The sequence below is a fragment of the Chiloscyllium plagiosum genome, unplaced genomic scaffold, assembly GCF_037043375.1.
Source record: "Chiloscyllium plagiosum isolate Xiang-an unplaced genomic scaffold, Cpla_swu_hap1 HiC_scaffold_4, whole genome shotgun sequence".
Lineage (NCBI taxonomy): Eukaryota > Metazoa > Chordata > Chondrichthyes > Orectolobiformes > Hemiscylliidae > Chiloscyllium > Chiloscyllium plagiosum.
In genome coordinates this window covers 84,242,078-84,262,329 of record NW_028270142.1, presented here as the reverse complement: position 1 = coordinate 84,262,329, position 20,252 = coordinate 84,242,078, and the positions used below count along the sequence as shown (strand labels likewise).

At 39.5% G+C, this 20,252-nt stretch overlaps 1 protein-coding gene across 6 annotated transcripts in view; it reads left to right on the top strand.

Moving 5' to 3' along the window:
• Window positions 1-20,252, top strand: part of spidr (scaffold protein involved in DNA repair) — a 284,198-nt gene that overhangs the window by 152,561 nt on the left and 111,385 nt on the right. For 4 of the 6 annotated variants that reach the window (XR_015756994.1, XM_043688286.2, XM_043688285.2 and 1 more), the window contains exon 9: window positions 2,911-3,054. The exons of the other annotated variants lie outside the window; for them this stretch is intronic. Coding sequence is in view for 3 of the 4 variants with exons in the window: in XM_043688286.2 (XP_043544221.2) it covers window positions 2,911-3,054 (144 nt within the window). In the remaining variant the exon portion in view is untranslated. The remainder of the gene's footprint in view (window positions 1-2,910; window positions 3,055-20,252) is intronic. 6 annotated transcript variants of the gene reach the window in all.

Genomic DNA, 20,252 nt, shown 5'->3' with positions numbered 1-20,252 from the left:
GCATTCTGCCTTGGGACCCTACAACCACTTGGGTATAAATTAAGATTTCAACAGCTTTCTCATTCTCCCCCCCCCCCCCCCACTTCCCCCCACCCACCACATTATCCCAGTCCCAAGCTTCCAAGTCGGCACCGCCTCCAGAGCCATCCATCATTGTCCCCTCTGACCTATTACCTTCTCTCTCACCTTCATCCATCTATCGCTTTCCCAGCTACCTACCCCCAACCACACCCCCTCCCATTTATCTCTCAGCCCCGACCCAGAAGCCTCATTCCTGATGAAGGGCTTATGCCTGAAACATCGATTCTCCTGCTCCTAGAATGCTGCCGGACCTGCTGTGCTTTCCCAGCAACACACTCTCGCCTCTGTGAAGAATTCTTTCTCATATTTATCTTAAATGGAAGATTACTCTGATTCTTGACTCTCCAGTGAGGAGCTCTGTATCTAACTTGCCAAGCCCCTTGATCTTGTGTTTCAGCGAGGTTTTCTTTGATTCTTCTAAACTCCAATTAGTGCAAGATTAATCTTCTCGACCTCTCCTCAGAGAAAAAAATCTCTACACCCAGAATCAATCCTGTATACCTTCTTTGGACTTCTACCAAGCAGACCAAATAGGCAGCTCAGTTGTTAGCACTGCTGCCTCACAGCGCTAGGGTTCAATTGCAGCCTTGGGTGACTGTCTGTGTGGTGTTTGCATGTTCTCCCTGTGTCTGCGTGAGTTTCCTCTGGGTGCTCCAGTTTCCTCTCTCAGTCCAACATTGTGCAGGTTATGTTGATTGGCAATGGTAAATGCAGGGTTACAGGTTGGGAGAGTTGAGTCTGGGTAGGATGCTCTTTGGAAGGTTGGTGTGGACTTGATGGGCTGAATGGCCTGCTTCCACATTGTAGGAATTTCTGACTCTGTGAAAATTATTCCTGCTGGTAGAGTAAAACATAGCTGGAGATGGTGATGAATTTTGAATTGGGAATTATCTGTAAGCTAATTTTGTATGTGTGACTATGTCAGATTGTTGGTAGAACAGTCTGTAGTAAAATTGACCCAATTTTGGCAGATGTTAGTCGGAAGGACTTTGCAGAAACAGCAGAGTTTGCCATTGTCGTCTGTAGTGCATCACCCACACTGGCTGATCCATCTGGTTTTATTCCTTTTTTAAGAGCTTACAGTAACTTGATACAACCGAGTAGCATGATAGGTAGTTTCAGAGCATGCTTTCGAGTGAATCACGTTGTTGTGCATGTTAAGAAACTTAGACAGGATCAGGTAAAGAAAGCAGATTTCCTTCCATCCTTTCCACATCGCCTGTGGAATTCTCTGCCGCAGTAAGATTGGAAGACACAGTGAATGTTTTCAAGAAAAAGCTAGGTATAGTTCTTTGGTCTACAGAGAGCAAAGACCAAGATAGCAATGGAATAGGGCTCCTGAGCTGGGGCTAGTCCACTCTGAACACGTTTCTTTTCTTTCTTTACAACTTTTTCTGTGTTTTCTTGTTCTTTTTTTCCTGATTTCCTTTACTTACCTCTTGTCTTGAGCTTGGATGGCATCAGCGGCAGCGAGGGATCCCATGGTGGACCTCATGGTTGTAGTGAGTGAGCCCAGTGCGGATCTTGTGGCAGCGACAGGTGAGCCCACAACAGACTTGAGTGTGTCATAACTTAGTTTTCTGGAGCAAGCACAGGACCTGGTATCAGAATTTGCTGCTACATTAGAGAAGTAGGTCCAGCGGCAAAAGATGGTGCCCGAAAATCAGGGTCTTCACTGCTGTTGGGTCCAGCAATGCTGACAATGACGCAATGGTGGAAGGGCATCATGCTGACAGTGAGGTGAATCCAGTGGCGAGAGATGCGACTCTGATATTGGTGGGTCCAGCGCAGGCATCAGCAGAGAATCAGCTGAGCGACGAAAGGTGGTGACTTCAACAGTTTTTGGGTCTGGTGTAGACGACAGCCAAGTGGTGGAGGGGGGCTGGTGGCGCAAGTGTCGATGATGAGCAGACTCAGGACGGATAGACTCTCTTTAAGCTATATCTTTTATTTTCTTATTCCTATACTATTCTAAATAGCACTTGATCATAGGGTGATGATGGAAAAGCTTTCCAATGTATTTCACTGTGAAATACACATGACAATAAATAAAATCCTTCAAACCTGTGGGACGAAAGCAGGCAGAGGTTCCTGACTTGACCGATCAGCCATGATCTTATTGAATGGCTGAGCAGGCCTACAGGGCTGAACGGGGGAAAGTGAGGACTGCAGATGCTGGAGATTACAGTCAAAAAGTGTGTTGCTGAAAAGTACAGCCGGTCAGGCAACATTGGAGGAGCAGGAAAGTCAATGTTTCGAGCATAAGCTGTTCATCAGGAATGTATAGCCTACACATGTTCCTGTTTTCTACAATTCTATGGTTCTCTAAACAGCATTCATGAACCAGATTTGCTTTTTATGGCATTCATGATTTGCCTGCCGTTTAATTTGACATTTATTAATTGAATTTAAATATTACCAATATGTTGTGGTAGATATTGTCCCTGGAGCATCAGCCTGGGTCTCTTGGATTGTGAATGACATTACTGCAATGCTACAGAACTCTTCAAAAGTAGGAATCTTTAGACATCCTCTAGATTAAGGTTAATTTTCACTTTGTTCTCTAATCTTGCTCTTAAAAACCCATGTTATACTATGTTGAAAGAGATTTTTTGCTGCTTTTTCTTCTGGCACACTAAATCCTAATTATTGCTGAATAACCTCTCTGGCCCTGTAAAATTAATGTTTAAATTAGGAAAATAATTCCAGGTTTTAATTTTTTAATAAGACTAACTTAATTTTCACTTAATTCAATGTATGCTCCAATTTTTATTTTGAGTTTAGTAAAATTATTTAATAATGGATTGATCTGTGCATTTTATTTACTAGTTTTCTGTGGATGGAAATTCTTAACTCATTGATGGTTTCACTGCTTCTGTACAGCGATATTGGCATCACAGTCATTTTAGCATTAGGAAAGGTGAAATCCATGTCACAGAGATCATTGAATTTTTGCGGGCTGGTTCCTTTGAGGTTAGTGACAATAGTTATCATTTACTGAATGCAAAATCAGGCTAATAAATGATATTTTTCTGCATGATAACATATGGTTTATTTGCAGCTTTACGTGATTAATGAAAATGCTTTGCATATTTTGCTGCTTCATTCAAATTAAGATAAGACCATCAACATTTTTAAATGACTTATTGTTTTCATAAAAATATTTTTGTTTACAAATGAATGGTAAGCCTAAGATGCATCATTCATCATTTATACATGAAGTCAACATGGTGGTCGTCATCTGACTTTTTATGTACCCACAATGGATGGCTTGCCTTCAATTGTTTTTTGTGTCAGACAGTTTCTTTTTAAGTATAGTTTGCCAAAACCTAGCTAGTGTTTTCTTAGTTTTCAATGAATTAATGGCTGCACAAGAATTGTATAATAAAGCAATTGATTAAAACTGAGCTCTAGAAAATTGATTCACTGCAGTTACTTTATATTAAATCTGGACGATCAATAAAAAAGTATCGTGAGATTATTCAAAATTTTATATTACAATTCAATTTTATCTTAATTCTATAATCTGTCAAATTTAATATCTAGATTTAAGGATTTGTTTAATAGGATTACACACAGAGTATAGGTAATATGACTGTACCGTAAAAGTTTGAGTGAGAGATACTCATCCATTGTAATTTGGTGGGCATTTGTAAGTACTATAGACAGACCATGAACTTCTTTTCTGCAGACTTTATGACAGGATGTGTTCTTGGTGTGAGGTAACTTCTGTTTCGTATATTGGATTTGGGGATATGTAACCCAGTTTAAGTGAACTGAAACCTATTGTAAAGAACTCTCTGACATCGTTTTTCAAGTCTACTCTCCTGATAGCTTAAAACTGTGCCAACTACAATTCCAAAGTGTTCAGTACATGAATTTCTTAACCTAAACAAAATTGATCTTAAAACATGTTGCTTTGATAGAACAGTACTATAATGTGTTTATGTATACTGTACTGAGTTGGTCTCCCCGTCGAGTTTTGTGTGTTGGAGCTAGAGCTTTGCATTTTGGGTCAGCATCAAACACTGCTCATTTGGTTGCAGAATAAAGCTCCCTGCATGATGGCCTAGTAAAATGTCTCAGCCAAACTGAACCACTTGGTGTTAGAACGGATATGACATTTCCATTTCTTACATCAGTCATCTTGTGGCTTTTTTCATGTTTAACGACAAAGTTAGTGCTGATTAGTGCAGTTTTGTGCTGTCAATTCACACCACAAAGACCTGTACTGTGACAATAAAAATTAGTGTCTTTTAGCATTTCTCATGTCCAGTGGGCATAGAAGTTAAGTGGGGGGGAAGTAATTTTCTAATAGGTTGTAGAATCCATTTTTTCATCAAATTTTATTTTGTCTGGAACTTTAACTTTGAATGTAGCTTTTTCAGGGGCTACATACACTCGGTGGAAGCAGTGTTACGTTATGTGGTAATGGCATATTTTGTCCTTGTATCTACCACTATGGATGAAAAATAAACTGCATGGATTAAATTACTCTTAAATTGAATTATTGAATCTGCTAAGATATTATAGATGGTTCAGTTGAGGTGGACTCAGTTTGTATAAATTGCTCTTAAGTTTTCTTTCATTCTGCCTGTTTAAACTTTGGATGTATATTGTATGCATTCCTATCATTTTTGATATTCATAATTACTATTACTGAGCAGAGCTTTTGCCATGATTTTGCTAGAAAGAGCAATGACAAAAAAAAAATCAAAATCGCTTTATCATTGATAATGCATGTTCCCACCTTTGTTACTTGGGTTTCTACACGCACAAGAATGGTGCCAAATTGTATTTGACACTAATCCACAAAAGGAGGTTCTTAAAACATTAGACCAAAGAGCTAAGTACCTTAAAGAAAAATTGAGAGAGAAAGACCAAGATGATGGGAGGTTTGAGGAGAGAATTTCACAGTTAAGACAGCTTAAAGCAGCATGACCAGAATAAGAGTGAAGGAAAAGAGACTTGTGTACATGGATGAGAATTTTAAAATTCAAGCAGTTGGCCAGTATCCATTGTGGGTTAGCAAATCTAGATGTAATACATTAATAGGACTTTGTACAAGTTAGGAGACAGCCATTACTGTTTTGTTTGAGTTTAAGTTTCTGTTTGGTGAAAACTTAAGTACCTGCAAGGGGAACTTTGGAATAGTCAAATCTACAAGTAGCACAGACATGAAAGAATGTTTCAACAGATAAAGGGAGGCAAGGGCAGAGTTGAGCAATTTAATAGGGATCCAAGTAGGTAGTCTTGATGACGTGGTCAGAAAGCTCTTGCAGTGTCAAATACAAAACAAATGTTGCAAATGGTTTGTTTCATCCAATTTTCACTACTGGAATGGTGCCTCACATTGCTCAATCCTACTGAGTCTGAAAAATACCAACACTTTCGTAAATGCCCCTGAACCCCAAAAAATGGGAGCATTTTATCCAAACAAGTGACAGTAATTAAATAATTGTCATCGACTTGTGTTCACTGAATTTCAATTGGATCTTAAGGATATAAATTTGGGTAATCCACCAAGATGTGGATGATATGTCATCTATTAGAATGCTGGAATCCTTATTTTGAAACACACCTTCTCTCAATCCCAATGTAATGTAGTTAACTTCACAGTTAGTGCCAAGTGCTCAATTTTGATGATGCCAATCAAGAGACATTTTTAATTGGGAATTGCAGCAGAAAGGTTTACCATTTTAATCAGCCTAATCATATTTAGCTTGCTCACTTTCTTCCAAAACTGGCTGAGGGACGGGTGGGGAGCACAGTGTGGTGGTTCACCTTGGGTTACTTGATTATGGCCTAAATTTCTTTACTGAAAAGCGAAATCTGGTTGTGTGAGGAAACCTAATAGGCTGAAGGTTTCCTTGTATGGCCTAGTGGACATTTCCTGCTCTTCCTTGATCACCAGAAAGATTAAAGAATATGCTTAAACATTAACTTTGCTGTGAGTCTTCTGGCCTTGGCTATAATTCTCCACAGATTTTCTTCTGACAGAATTTCAGAAGTTTAAAATGACAGGGCAGTTGTATTTGGTCAAATTATAGTGGGAAAGCAGAGTATAAGACATCATTCAATCCGAGTTGACTAACGTCATTCCAGATAAGCATATTTCTGCATGGCAAAATGTAGAGCAAGAAACTTGACTATCCCATGGGTCAGATGAATATAGGACTTAAGGTTTGGCCATTTGGTCCTTTCAACCTGTCTTGCCATTCAATAACATTGAGCGAACTGGTTTCTATCTCAATGCCATTTTCCTTTCTGCACCACAATCCCTATCCTATTGAAAGAAGCCTCCAAATGTTGACTTTTTTGTTCTTCAGTAGGTCCAAGAAGTGGGAGGGTTCAATGAACAAACTAATTTTCAGATTTCTGTTTTTATATTATATAGGAATGTGCGCATCACTGACATCAGTAGTTGCATTTCAGAAGGTAGTGGTGAACCCCTGTAGTCCATGCAATGTAGGTATCCATCGTGCTGTTAGGAAGAGAGTTTCAGCATTTTACCCTAGTTGCAGTGAAGGAATGATAATCTATTTAAGCCCAAGAAGGTGTATGACTTTGAGGCAAAAACACAGGTGTTAGTGATGGTGTTTACGTCAACTGCTCTTTTACTTCTCAATGGTAGAGGTTATTGGTTTAGACCAAACCTTGTGGAATTACTGCAGTGCATCTTGTGGGATACTCACTGCTGTCATGTAGAGGGAGTGATTGTTTAAGACAGTGAATGGAATTTTGATCAGGCAGGCTGCATTGTCCTGAATGCTTTTGAACCTCTTAGTTTATCTGGAATAGCACTCTTTCAGGCAAGTTAATCAGCCAATTTAATTTATCCCACCAGATATCAATAAATGGTTGAATGAAGTGGATATTGTACAGAGTGTTGACCCTGGTGACATCCTAGCAATAGAGCTGACATATTATGCTTCAAAGATAGCCAGATCCTCAACCAGGCTGTACCAGCATTGCTACAAATGTGGAAAATCAACCAGTAACTTCAAAAATCAGGACAAATCTATTCCAGCCAATTACTGCCCATCCTGAATGTCAGCCAGTTAATGGAAGGTGTTGCTGACAGTGCTATCAAGTGGCACTTACAAAGCAAAATCCTGCTTACTGATGTTTAATTTGGGTTCTTTCAAGGCCACTCAGCTGTTTACTTTATTACAATCCTAGTCCAAGCATAGACAAAGCAGGACGTAAGGTGTTAATGACTGCCCTTAACATCAAAAAGGCAATGAATCTGTTAAACATGGGCCTAGGGTACTTGCCTGAGGAACTATTGTAATAATCTTCTGAAACTCAAATGACTCACCTTAAACCATTCCAAACATCTTTCCTTTTTGGTGAGTATGACTCTAATCTGCAAATAATGAATTGCCAAATTATTTTTAATTAAATAAGACAACTGTTCAGCCCATCAAGTCAACTCTGCCATGCAGTGAGATCATAGCTGAGGTGATAATTCTGAACTTCATTTTCCTGACTTATCCCCATAACCTTTGATTCCCTTAGTGATTCTCCAATGTGAAAGTAAATTTCTTCTCACCTTTGTCTTAAAAGGGAAACCCCTTATTCTGAGATTATGCAGTCTGGGCGTTTTTCAGAATTTATTGTTTTTGCTGTATATTGTTTTTATTGAAATTAGTTAGTATCAAAGTAAGGATTCAGGACAGGTCTCATAATATCATGCAGTATTTTGTAGTAGTGAAGTGAAAGACAGCTATGTGGTGCAAGAATGGTTTTAATGTCTGCTTTCTGCAGTGAATCTATTAGTATTGCATCTTGGCTCTGAGACAATTAAAAGGCTGAATATGGATCTATGACAGGGATTGGTTTCCAGTATTTGGCACTGCAGAGTCAGGAAAGGAAATGAATGGAGAAAACCTGGAAAGTCATTTTGTACTTGCAGTACAAATTAAAAAAGTTGGTGATCATCACAAATCCTGAATGCAATGAAGTACTATTTCAATGGATTCAACAAACATAACTTTCTTTTCTATACCAGCTTTAATGTAATAATGGTTCATAGGATTACTTATCAAACAAAATTAGCCATCAAGCCACATGGAGATATTGGGACAGATAACTAAAAAGTATGATCATAGAATCATATCATAGAATTCCTACAGTGTGGAAACAGGCTATTGGGCCATCAAGTCCACATTGACCTTCCAAAGCGCATCCACCCAGGCCCCCCACCCCCATCCCATCCTACCCTATCCCTGTAACCCTGCATTTCCCATGGCTAATCCACCTAGCCTGCACATTTTTGAGCTGAGCGAGGAAACCAGAGCACCTGGAGGAAACCCATTCAGAAATGGCAAGAAGATGCAGTGTGCATGGGGAGAATGTACATGATGTGTACTTTGAAAGATGTTTCATCTGTAAGTATTTTTCTAGAGTTAATAGAAAATCTGTAGAAATTGCCTGATCATTCCATTATTCTCATTGTGTCTTCTGTTTCGTAGCAGCATTGTAATAAATATATTTCCTTCGAAATTCCATCTTTAATTTTCCCCCCACTTGTCCAAGAGATGCTAACTTATGGTGGGAGAGAAGACTGCCGATGGGACACTTCACCGTGATCTGAATTCAAACCTAAATACCAAAGTTAAAAGCATAGTTCCATGAGCCAGTCCTTAATACACTGATCATGAAGGCATTGGGATACTGCCTACATAGACAGGCATAGTCAGTGCAGCAGGATACTAAAAGACATTGTTGTTCACTGCAGAATTGTATTCTTGTAAATCAGTCCTTTGGATTTGCTTTTTGGACAAATTTTTTTTTACACAATGCTCAAGGGACAAGGATCCTTACTTTCTTTATTTCTTTCATAGAAAAATAATGTGGTAGGTGTGGAGCATTATCAATTCATAGAATGGTTATGTTGCAGGGCAGTTCTCTATAAGAGAAAGTCACTTGGTCCCACACATTCATCTTTTTTTTTGTAGCCCTGTAAATGTTTCCTTTTCAGATGATCATCTAATTCTCCTTTGATAGTAATGTTTGAAGCTGCCACACTACACACTCGAGATGTCGATTCCAGATCCTCAACACCTACTATGTAATTATTTTAGTTCCACTTGCTGCCTTTGCTACTTTTTTCCAAACAGGTTAAATTAATGGGGTTTTATTGGTTTTACAATCCTTTCATGGGTGGGATGGTTTCTCCCCATCTGGTCTGTCCAGACCTCTCATTATTTTGAACAACTTTATCAAATTTCCTCTTAACCTTCTCCTCACAAAGGAGAACAGCTGCAACTCCTGCAATATATCTATGCACCTGAAGCTCCCCATCCCTGGAATTATTCTTAAGAATCTTTTCTGCACTGTCTCTGATTCCTTCACATCTGTCCTAAGATATTGTGTGCAGAATATGGAAATACAGTGGCCATAGTACTGCTGTTGAGATCAAAACCAGTATTTTGTAAAAGTTTATAATGTCTTTTTTTACTCTGATGGCATTACTTAGCTTAGAAAGCCTAGGATCCTCATTAACTTTCCTGTTACAGTTCTCTGTGTTCCAGCACATTCTTGAGAATTGTAGTCTTTATTTCATATTGCCGTCACTGTTCTTCCTTTCAAACTGTAAGATGTCACTTTCCTCTGCATTAAATTTTAACATGACTACTTTCCTGAAAGTTATTTCTGTCATCCTTGTAGCTCACAATATTTCCATCTTTTGTGTTATTTGCAGATTTTGAAATTATACCACATACTCATACACTTAGTTAACTCAACCACGTGAGAGAGATTTAAACAATCCTTGGATAAGCACATGGATGATGATGGGATAGTGTAGGGGGACGAGCTGAGAATAGTTCACAGGATGGCGCAACATCGATGGTCGAAGGGCCTGTTTTGCACTGTATTGTTCTATGTGCCATGTTCAATACAGCCAAGTCTAGGCCATTGATATATATGAAGAAAAGCAGGATCCGAACATTGACTCCTGAGGATTCTGTATGATATTGTCCAGTCTGAAATGGTTTACCACTATGTGTAGTTCTTCTATAACATGATAGTTGTGTTCTTGTGTAATGCATTTTAGAATACAGCATAAATTCTGAATAAATTTACTCCCATTTTCTTGCCAATCTCCTTGACATCTTGAGCTTCTGGAAATATGAAGAAATCTTTCCTCAGATCAGTCTGAAATGGCATACTCTACATCCTGAGATCAGGAGCACTGGAATTCCCATCCAAGGGAAACATCATCCCTATGTCCACTCCATTTAGCCCTGTCAAAATGTTGTATGTTTACTGAAATTCTCTCTCGGATTCCAATGATTAGAGGCCTGGTTCAACCCTAATCTCTCCTCATAAGACAAATCTTACATCCCAGGAATCAATCTGGTGAATGTTTGCTCCATTTCCTCTGTGGAAAGTATATCTCCTCTTCAACATGGACATAAAAGCCACACAATACTCCAAAGGTGTAGTCTCACCAATGTCCTGTACACCTACATTCAGATGTCCTTGCTCTTGTACTCCGATCCTCTTGCAATGAAGACCATCATATCATTTGACTTCCTTGCTGCATCTTTATGTTCCCTTTCAATGACTGGTGTACTAGCGTTCTCTTATCACGATCTTCATAATGAATTTCAGCGTTTTCTCTCCTCCTGAATTTAGGCAAACCCACCTGTTTTTTCTTAGTTTCCCCCTTTCCTTCCTGACAGGATTATATTTATCACTCTCCAGTCTGCCGAGACTATTCTAGAATTTTCAGATGTTTGGAAGATGTCAACTAGCAAACCCACTATTTCCATGGTCACTTCCTTCTTATCATGGAATGTAGTTATCAGTCCTTTGAGATTTATGAGGTTTCCATTTCATTTTTATAGCACTACGTTTTGTTACACTAATTTCCTTCAGTTCCTCCTTCTCAATAAACCCTTGTTTCCTTTGCATTTTTGTGGAAGGTAATATTTTCTTTTGTGAATTCAGAACAAAAGTAGTTGTTTAATTGTTCTGGCATTTTGTTGTTCTCCATTATTAATTATCTCATTACAGACAGGGACCCACATTTGTCTTCAGTAATCTTTATCTTTTTACATACTTGTAGAAGCTCTTGCAACCCACAGGCCCAACCATGGCTAACAAGAATTAAGGATAGAATTAGATCAAAAAAGGTGCCATGTAAAATAGTAAGCCTGAGGCCTTGGAATGCAGTAGTTTACAAATCAGGAAGGGACCAAGAGTTTGATTAAGAGGTGAAAAATTGAGTGTGAAAGCCAAGTTATTTTGCCCAAAAGGAATGTTTAACTGCTGCAATGCTGGATTTGTTCCTTAAACATTAACCTTTACCTGTCCATTGTCATGCTTTTATTGAAGTTACCCAGTTTATTGCAGCCAACACACCCCTCGAACCTATATTTCTTTTGTTAAGCTTTAGGACTTTAGTTTTGGATTGGACTATTTCACTTTCTATCCCAATGAAGAAGTCTATCATGTCATGGTCACTTTTCCTGAAGTAACTGCTCTCAATAAGATTATTAATTAACCCATTCTCATTGCACAAAATCAAATCCATGATAGCTACCTCTCAATTTGGCTTTTCAATGTACTGGTCTTAAAAAAAAATCTTTTACATGCTCCATTACAATATTATCCATCACAGTATTATTGCTAACGAAGTTTGCCCAGTTTCTATGTACATTAAAATTACCCACGGTTATTGTATCGCCTCAGTAATTTCCTATTTAATACCATCTCCTACCCTGACAGGACTGTTTGGAGGCCAACAGACAATTCCTATGAATGTTTTCCATCCCTTCTAAGCTCCACCCATATGATTCTGTTAGAGCTTTACCCACTTGCCAACCTGCTCCAATTGAATGGTTTTTATCCTAGATGGCTCCTTGTCCTTTGTCATAACCTTCTGATCACTGTTCACAAATGTTTCACTTCTGACACACTTGATTTTCTCAACTCCTCAGAATCAACTCTAGCACTGCATCCTTTCTCATTGCACTGCAAATATAAAACTGAAGAATATTTTCCTGAATACACTATGTATTCTTGCATCTTTTATATGTCAGCTGATGGTCATACTAGACAAGTCAAACTCTAGAATGAAACCTGGCATGATGGATCATTGCGCAGTATGGTGACCATAGTGGTCAGTCACTGAATATGTTTACATGAGGTTGCCATCGTACCTTCAACAGAAGTTTTCAAAATGTCGCGTTTTACACAAGAATCAGAAACAAAGCTATATATATGACAATATCCTTCTCAACAACAGAATAAATAAAGATTCAACTAATTTTCCCAGCAATATCATTTATAGATACTCAGCCCCTGTGAAGTGTCACTTATGTATTCACCGCCAAATTTTTTGCTCAACTGACTAGGTCTCCAGCATTTCCATTTGCCAACATACTGCACATTCACCAGATGAGAATTTTTCTGTTACTGACTTCCCCCAAGAGTCAGAGCCGTGCTATCTCACTGACCTTGCATTGATTTTGACTAGTTTGAGGCTGCTAAAACAGCTTAAAACTTCCTTCCAATCCTGTTGGCCTGAAGGCTACCAAAAGCTAAACTGTTGTTCTCCTTCGAAGAAACTATCCTTAACTTAACCTGCTTGGCCCTTTGCCACCTGTCTTTATTGTGGCTTGTAAAAATTCCCCTTAGTAAAAATGTAAGTATTCGGATTGCCTAATTAATTTGCTCGTAATTCAATTGAAATCATTTGTATTTTTGGGAAGTCTGGTTTGAACTCTCTCTTCAAAAAACAGTTTCTGATCCTCACAGGACTGATGACCAAAATCCCATTTACCTCCACTTTAGAATTCAAGCTGCAAAATAAAAATAATACATTATACATTTTAGTCATATCTCTGTCCATCTTTTATGAATAATAAAGGTAGCCTTATAGAATCATAGAGTCCCTTCAGTATGGTCTCTTGTGAAAGATGATGGTTTGTACTGTGGTGGTCAATTCTATATTAAGAGTCATCATGTGTGGCCAAGGATCCCCACTCTGGTACGGCAGTCTCTGCTGCAGTGAATAGTGGCTTGATAAGGTGAAGAGTTCCCTGCCCTTTTTTTTTCTGCGCCATCTACTCAAGTCAGCTGAGTCTTCTGTTTCTGCTTACCTCTTCTAGTGCCAGTCTATGAACAATTAAATCCATCAGTAACTGTCTTTAGATTAGATTAGATTACATTCCCTACAGTGTGGAAACTAGTTGTCAGTGTTCGCTAGCTTCATATTTTGCTTGCAGGTGTTCTTGTAGAAGGAAGTCCTCACCCAATTTTCAGTGGAAAAGGTCTTTGATATATAGCCGTCCCATATCAAATGGTCGTAAAAGAGCAGCACAGGTAACAATGATTGCACATTGATGCAATTAGCGTGCTCCTGGACATGTGAGTTCCTGAACTCGTTCTGCCAAGGGATGCGGAGAATGTTTCTTGGACTCAAAGGTGAATAGTATTCAGCCTTTCTTCCTGACTAGTATGCATTGTTATGGACTCATCATTGTGGGCGATTAGGCTGACAATGCAAGTATGTTGCTGTTGTTCCACAGTATTTCTCATTATGGACATTATGGCTGTCACATTTCTATGTTGATTTCAATATTGTGTGCCAGATTGCTTATTGTGGTGCTTAGGTATGTAAAGTTAAAGTAATCAGTGCGAACAGAGTCAATGTTAATTGAAGGCAGCATGGAAATGTTCTGGAACATGACAAGGCATGAGAGAGTCTGGCCATTTGCTGCTGAAAGTGTCTTCACTACTCAGTACTAAAGTGGCTTTCAGACATTTGCATGCGGGCGGCACGGTGGCTGAGTGGTTAGCACTGCTGAAAATGTGTTGCTGGAAAAGCGCAGCAGGTCAGGCAGCATCCAGGGAACAGGAGAATCGACGTTTTGGGCATAAGCCCTTCTTCAGGAATGAGGAAAGTTTGTCCAGCAGGCTAAGATAAAAGGTAGGGAGGAGGGACTTGGGGGAGGGGCATCGGAAATGTGATAGGTGGAAAGAGGTCAAGGTGAGGGTGATAGGTCAGACTGGGGTGCGGGCGGAGAGGTCAGGAAGAAGATTGCAGGTTAGGAAGGCGGTGCTGAATTCGATGGATTTGACTGAGACAAGGTGGGGGGAGGGGAAATGAGGAAACTGGTGAAATCCGAGTTCATCCCTTGTGGTTGGAGGGTTCCTAGGCGGAAGATGAGGCGCTCTTCCTCCAACTGTTGTGTTGTTGTGGTCTGGCGATGGAGGGGTCCAAAGACCTGCATATCCTTGGTGGAGTGGGAGGGGGAGTTGAAGTGTTGAGCCACAGGGTGGTTGGGTTGGTTGGTCCGGGTGTCCCAGAGGTGTTCTCTGAAACGCTCCGCAAGTAGGCGGCCTGTCTCCCCAATATAGAGGAGGCCACATCTGGTTAGCACTGCTGCCTCACAGCACCAGGGTCCCAGGTTCGATTCCAGCCTCGGGCAACTGTCTGTGTGGAGTTTGCAAATTCTCCCCATGTCTGCGTGGGTTTTCTCCGGGTGCTTCGGTTTCCTCCCACAATCCAAAGATGTGAATTGGATCAGGTCAGGTGAACTGGCCATGCTAAATTGCCCATAGGTCTGGGTGGATTACTCGTCGGAGGGTCAGTGTTGACTGGTTGGACCGAAGGGCCTGTTTCCACACTGTAGGTAATGTTATGTAATATGAGATCCATGCAGGTCAGACAGCTGGTAATAGTGCAAAATCAAAATGCTTTATGTTCTTTTCCCGTGTAGTTCATAAAATCGAAGAAATCTCATGAGTGGATAACAAACTGGGCTGTGAATTCTTATTCCTATTGCAATTTGTGTGTCTGCTGGAAATAATGGGACCTATAGGAATTTCCTGTGAAGAGATGATCTATGTATTTGCATGGAGGAAATTAGAATTCGTTTTTTGTTAAAAATTATTATGCAACTTTTAATGGAAAGTCAGCGCAGTTTCGAGTTGTATTTAATCTGATATAAATGAAAACTTTAAAATTGAAAACAATCACATGGAGTCATGATCATGTTTATTTCGAGGCTGTACTTGTGAATGTATTTTGTGTGAAAACTATTAAATGTGTTAAATTTGTTTGGCTATATAGGTAACACCTAAATTTGAAAATAAACGTGGTATTCTGCACTTTGTTTTCAGTTTGTTACGTGATAATATTGTTGATATTTTTGACCATACTGGTGCTAAAATGGAAATAATTGATAGGGGAAAAGATAAAATATTTGTGCCTATTAGACTGAAGGCGTGAATAACATTTGCAGATGGCATGACAGAATTATATAACAAAGTTCTCAATGTTCATAGACGCAAAACTATATCAGTGTCTGTATCTGACCTTTCTGCATTACTTTTAATATACTTTGTGGTTACAAGTGACGTGATTAATCTTGAAAGCAGACCACAGCAGGTCTTATATTGGAGTTAAATTTGCACATTTTGATTTCCATTCAAATTTTCAGTGTAGCAAATTTAGCTAAAGCCACATTTTTATTGCTTTGTGTTTTGCAATTGATATTTCAGTATACTAGTTGATAGAAAACACACAATCTCATAGAAACATTTTTATCCCAAACTTATAGATCTTATTAAATAGTCAGCGTGATACTGGGTAGAAGTCAGTAAAGTGGGTGGCACAGTAGCTCAGTGGTTAGCACTGCTGCCTCACAGTGCCAGGGACCTGTGCTTGACTGCAGCCTCTTGGAGATTGCATATGCTGCCAAGTCTGTCAGGTACTCCGGTTTCCTCCCACATTCCAAAGTTGTGCAAGTTGGCCTTTTTCTGCATTGTAGGGGATTCTATAATAAAGCAATGTATTTGATTAAATCAAAATGTTTGTAGCTGACCATAACTTTTTTTTTTACTAAACTCTGCCATCCCCCATCACTTATTGATTCCTTGTTTGTCTGGTGAATGGTAGGCAAAATTTAGAAATGTGCATGTGACCATAATTATGTTCCTTGAGTGCTGGTCACTTGAGCATCCTATATTATAAATCACCATTCATATCTGTGTTTAGCTGTCTGAACCTTAAGACTTGTACTCCTCTTCTTAAACTTCTCCACCTCTTTTTGCTTACTTAAGATGGTTCTTGGAACCTCATTCTTTCATCAAGCTTCTGCACATCTATCCTCCTATCTTGTTATATGCCTTCCCATCAAATGAATTAGATATTGTTTCTCTGAAGTGCCTTGAGATGTTTTATTGGATTAGATGTTCTATACAAGTACAAGTTGTTTCCATTATGAACTTCCACAGTGTGTTAAAGCTTGTTTGGCTACTAGTGGAGGATGAAAAGGAGAAGAGGAGATAAGAGCTGAAAATGTGTTGCTGGAAAAGCGCAGCAGGTCAGGCAGCATCCAAGGAGCAGGAGAATCGACGTTTCGGGCATGAGCCCTTCTTCAGGAATCCTGATTCTTGAAGAAGGGCTCATACCCGAAACGTCGATTCTCCTGCTCCTTGGATGCTGCCTGACCTGCTGCGCTTTTCCAGCAACACATTTTCAGCTCTGATCTCCAGCATCTGCAGTCCTCACTTTCTCCTGGTGGATGTGATCTGTATGGATTTCAGTAAGGAGTTCAACAAGGCTCCTCATGGTAGACTTGTTAACAAGGTTAGCTCATTTGGAATACAGGAAGAACTATCCATTTGGATACAGAACTGACTTGATGGTGGAGGGTTGCTTTTCAGACTGGAGGCCTGTAACCAGCGGTGTGTCACAAGGATCAATGTTGGGTCTCCTGCTTTTCATCATTTATATAAATGATTTGGATGTGAACATATGGTTAGTAAGTTTGCAGATGACTCAAAAATTGGAGGTGTAGTGGACAGTGAAGAAGATTACCTCAGAGTACAAAGGGATCTTGATCAGCTGGGTGAATGTTGAGGAATGGCAGATGGAGATAATTTAGATAAATGTGAAGTACTGCATTTTGGAAAGGCAAATCAGGGCTTGTGCACTTAATGGTAAGGTGTTGGGGAGTATTGTTGAATAAAGATGCCTTGAAGTTCAGGTTCATAGTTCCTTGAAAGTGGAGTCTCATGTAGACATGATAATGAAGAAGGCCAACCTATATTGGTCAGTGCATTGAGTGTAGCAGTTGGGAGGTCATTAATGACCTGGATGAAGGAATTAAGGGTATTCTGGCTAAGTTTGCACATGATACAAAGATAAGTGGAGGGACAAATAATATTGAGGAGGTGGGGAGGCTGCAGGAAGGTTTAGGTTAGGAGAGTGGGCAAAGAAGGTCCAGGTGATATACAGTGTGGCAAAGTGTGAGGTCATGCACTTTGATAGGAAGAATAGAGGCATGGACTATTTTCTAAATGTGGAGAAAGTTCAGAAATCTGAAGTGCAAAGAAATTTGGGAGTCCCAGTCCTAACCCAGTCTGTTAGGTAAACTTGCAGGTTGAGTTGGTCGTTAGGAAGGCAAATATAATGTTGGCATTCATCTTGAGGGGACTAGAATATAAAAGTAGGGATGCACTGCTGATGCTTCATAAGGCTCTGGTCCGACCACTTTTAGAGTATTGTGAGCAATTTTGGGCTCCGGACCTCAGGAAACATTCAGGCCTTGGAATGGGTCCAGGGGAGGTTCACGAGAATGATCCTAGGAATGAAAAGCTTAACATATGAGGAACATTTGAGGACTCTGGGACCATACTTGATGGGGTTTAGAGGGTTCAGGGGGATCTGATTGAAACTTTCAGAATACTGAACAGCCTTGGCAGAGTGGAAGTTGTGAAGATGTTTCCTTTGGCAGGAGAGATGAGAACCCAAGGGCACAGCCTTCAAATAGAGGGAAGACCTTTTAGAACAAAGATATGGAGAAACTTCTTTAGCCAGAGAGTAGTAAATCTGTGGAATTCATTGCCACAGAAGGCTGTGGAGGCCAGGTCAGTGAGTATATTTAAAACTGGGTTAGATAAGTTCTTGATTGCAAAGGGGATCAAAGTTACAGGGAGGAAGTGGGAAAATGGGGTTAAAAAACCGATCTGTCATGATCGAGTGGTGGAGCAGATTTGATGGACTGAATTGTGTAATTTCTGCTCCTATATCTTATGGTCTTATAGTCATATTGTAGCTGTACAGGACATTGGTCAGGCCACTTTTGGAATACTGCTTGCAATTCTGGTTTCCCTGCAATAGGAAGGATGTTATAAAACTTGAAAGGGTTCAGAAAAGATTTACAAGGATGTTGCCAGGATTGGAGGATTTGAGCTATAGGGAGAGGCTGGGGCTATTTTCCCTGGAGTGTAAGAGACTGAGGGGTGACCTTATAAAGGTTTATAAAATCATGAGGAGCATGGATAGGATGAATAGCCAAGGTCTTTTCTCTTATGTGGGCAAGTCTAAAACTAGAGGGCATAGGTTTAAGATGAGAGGGGAAAGATTAAATAGGGAGCTAAGGGGCAAGTTTTTCACACAGAGGGTGTCGCGTGTATGGAATTAGATGTCAGAGGAAGTGGTAGAGGCTGGTGAGTGAAGCTAAAGTTGGAAGCAACACAGATCAATCCTAACAGAAGGAGAAAAACAAGAGATGAGCGGAGTCCATTCAGTTCTCAAGATACAAATGCCCAAATAACAGATATGAAAATTCAGAACAATAATTAGAACATCTATACAAAAACTAAAAAGTCCTTGTTAGTGCTGTGGAACAAAGGAATGCACAGAGCAGTGTCCAGCCAGTAAAAATGAATGTTTTAATATATGACAGTTGGTGACTTACAGAAAATGTGCAGAAGGGGCAGAGAGTTTTTTTCCCTCCTTTCTATCCTTGTTTTCTAAAGCGTTAAATGATGGCTAGATTATTTTAAAACCTCATGTGAACTAAATTCGAGACAATCTGCTACCATACTCTGAACTCAAAAATGAATACTTAGTGACCTTAAAACTGTACATGATTCTGTTCTTGTCAGAGCCCAGATTTCCACATTGTAATATCTATGTATAATGAACCTTTGTCACATGACCAACATAATAAAGTAGAACAATTTATATTAAAAGAAAAACCTAAAATGTTTCTTGGAGAAATAAGTTTTTCAGACTATATCTCGAAAGCTGATGTTTGTGTCAACAGTCATCTGACAAATTTCAAATTTGTCATTATATGCTATCAGGTAATGAGCCATGATTAATATAACATGATCTACAGCTGACAGCAGTGCAACTTAATGGTACAGGAGGCAAAACACGAGACTAAAGGTATAGTGTAATAATTTTCCAACATGTGGGATGCCAAATAGTATAAAGCTTATACTTCAAAATTAAGCATTCTCACTCTTAAGTAGGAAAGCATGTGTTAACCTTAGCTGAAAAATGTGTTGCTGGAAAAGCACAGCAGGTCAAAGAAGGGCTTATGCCTGAAACGTCGATTCTCCTGCTCCTTGGATGCTGCCTGACCTGCTGTGCTTTTCCAGCAACACATTTTTCAGCTCTGATCTCCAGCATCTGCAGTCCTCACTTTCTCCTATGTGTTAACCTTATTCGTCTTCAAATGGCAAAAGGAGTTAGGCTATCTAATATTAAGGAACAAGTGTTCAAAGGACAGTTGGTAGATGATGTCATAGGACATACTGGACTCATGGTAGAACCTAAATAAAAAAAAATCCATTGTGATTAGTTATGTTAGCATAAGAAATGTGTTTCATATCATGAATGAAATGGGTACCTGTGACTATACTAGGTTGGCACAAATGTTCCTTGACCTTTGTTGAATAGCATATCCCATAAATACAGATATGACAAATCTATAGGTGATGTAATTCAGAACACAACACCGCTTAGTGAGCAAATAACAATGAAAGATTGAAATTTGATGTTATATGCTGGGTAACAAGAAAGATATAAGCTCGAACTGAATATTTGACTTCCTTCCCTTCCTTGAAAGAATGCCTCAACATCTCTGAAAGAGATCATGCCAATCACTTAGGGTGAATGAGAGAAACCAAGCCAGTAAATATGTTGAAGTATAATGTTTATATGTGTCAACGTAAATCCACACGCGGACTGAGAACAAAGTTTTGCTGACGTAGATTATGTGTACATGCAACTTCAGGGAGGCCACAACTGAGAAGGAACAACCATTGTCCATGGTTCCAGATACAACAAGGAACAATTGATTGTTTTAACAGGGAAGATGTCCTCTACATCAAAATTTCCAGAGATT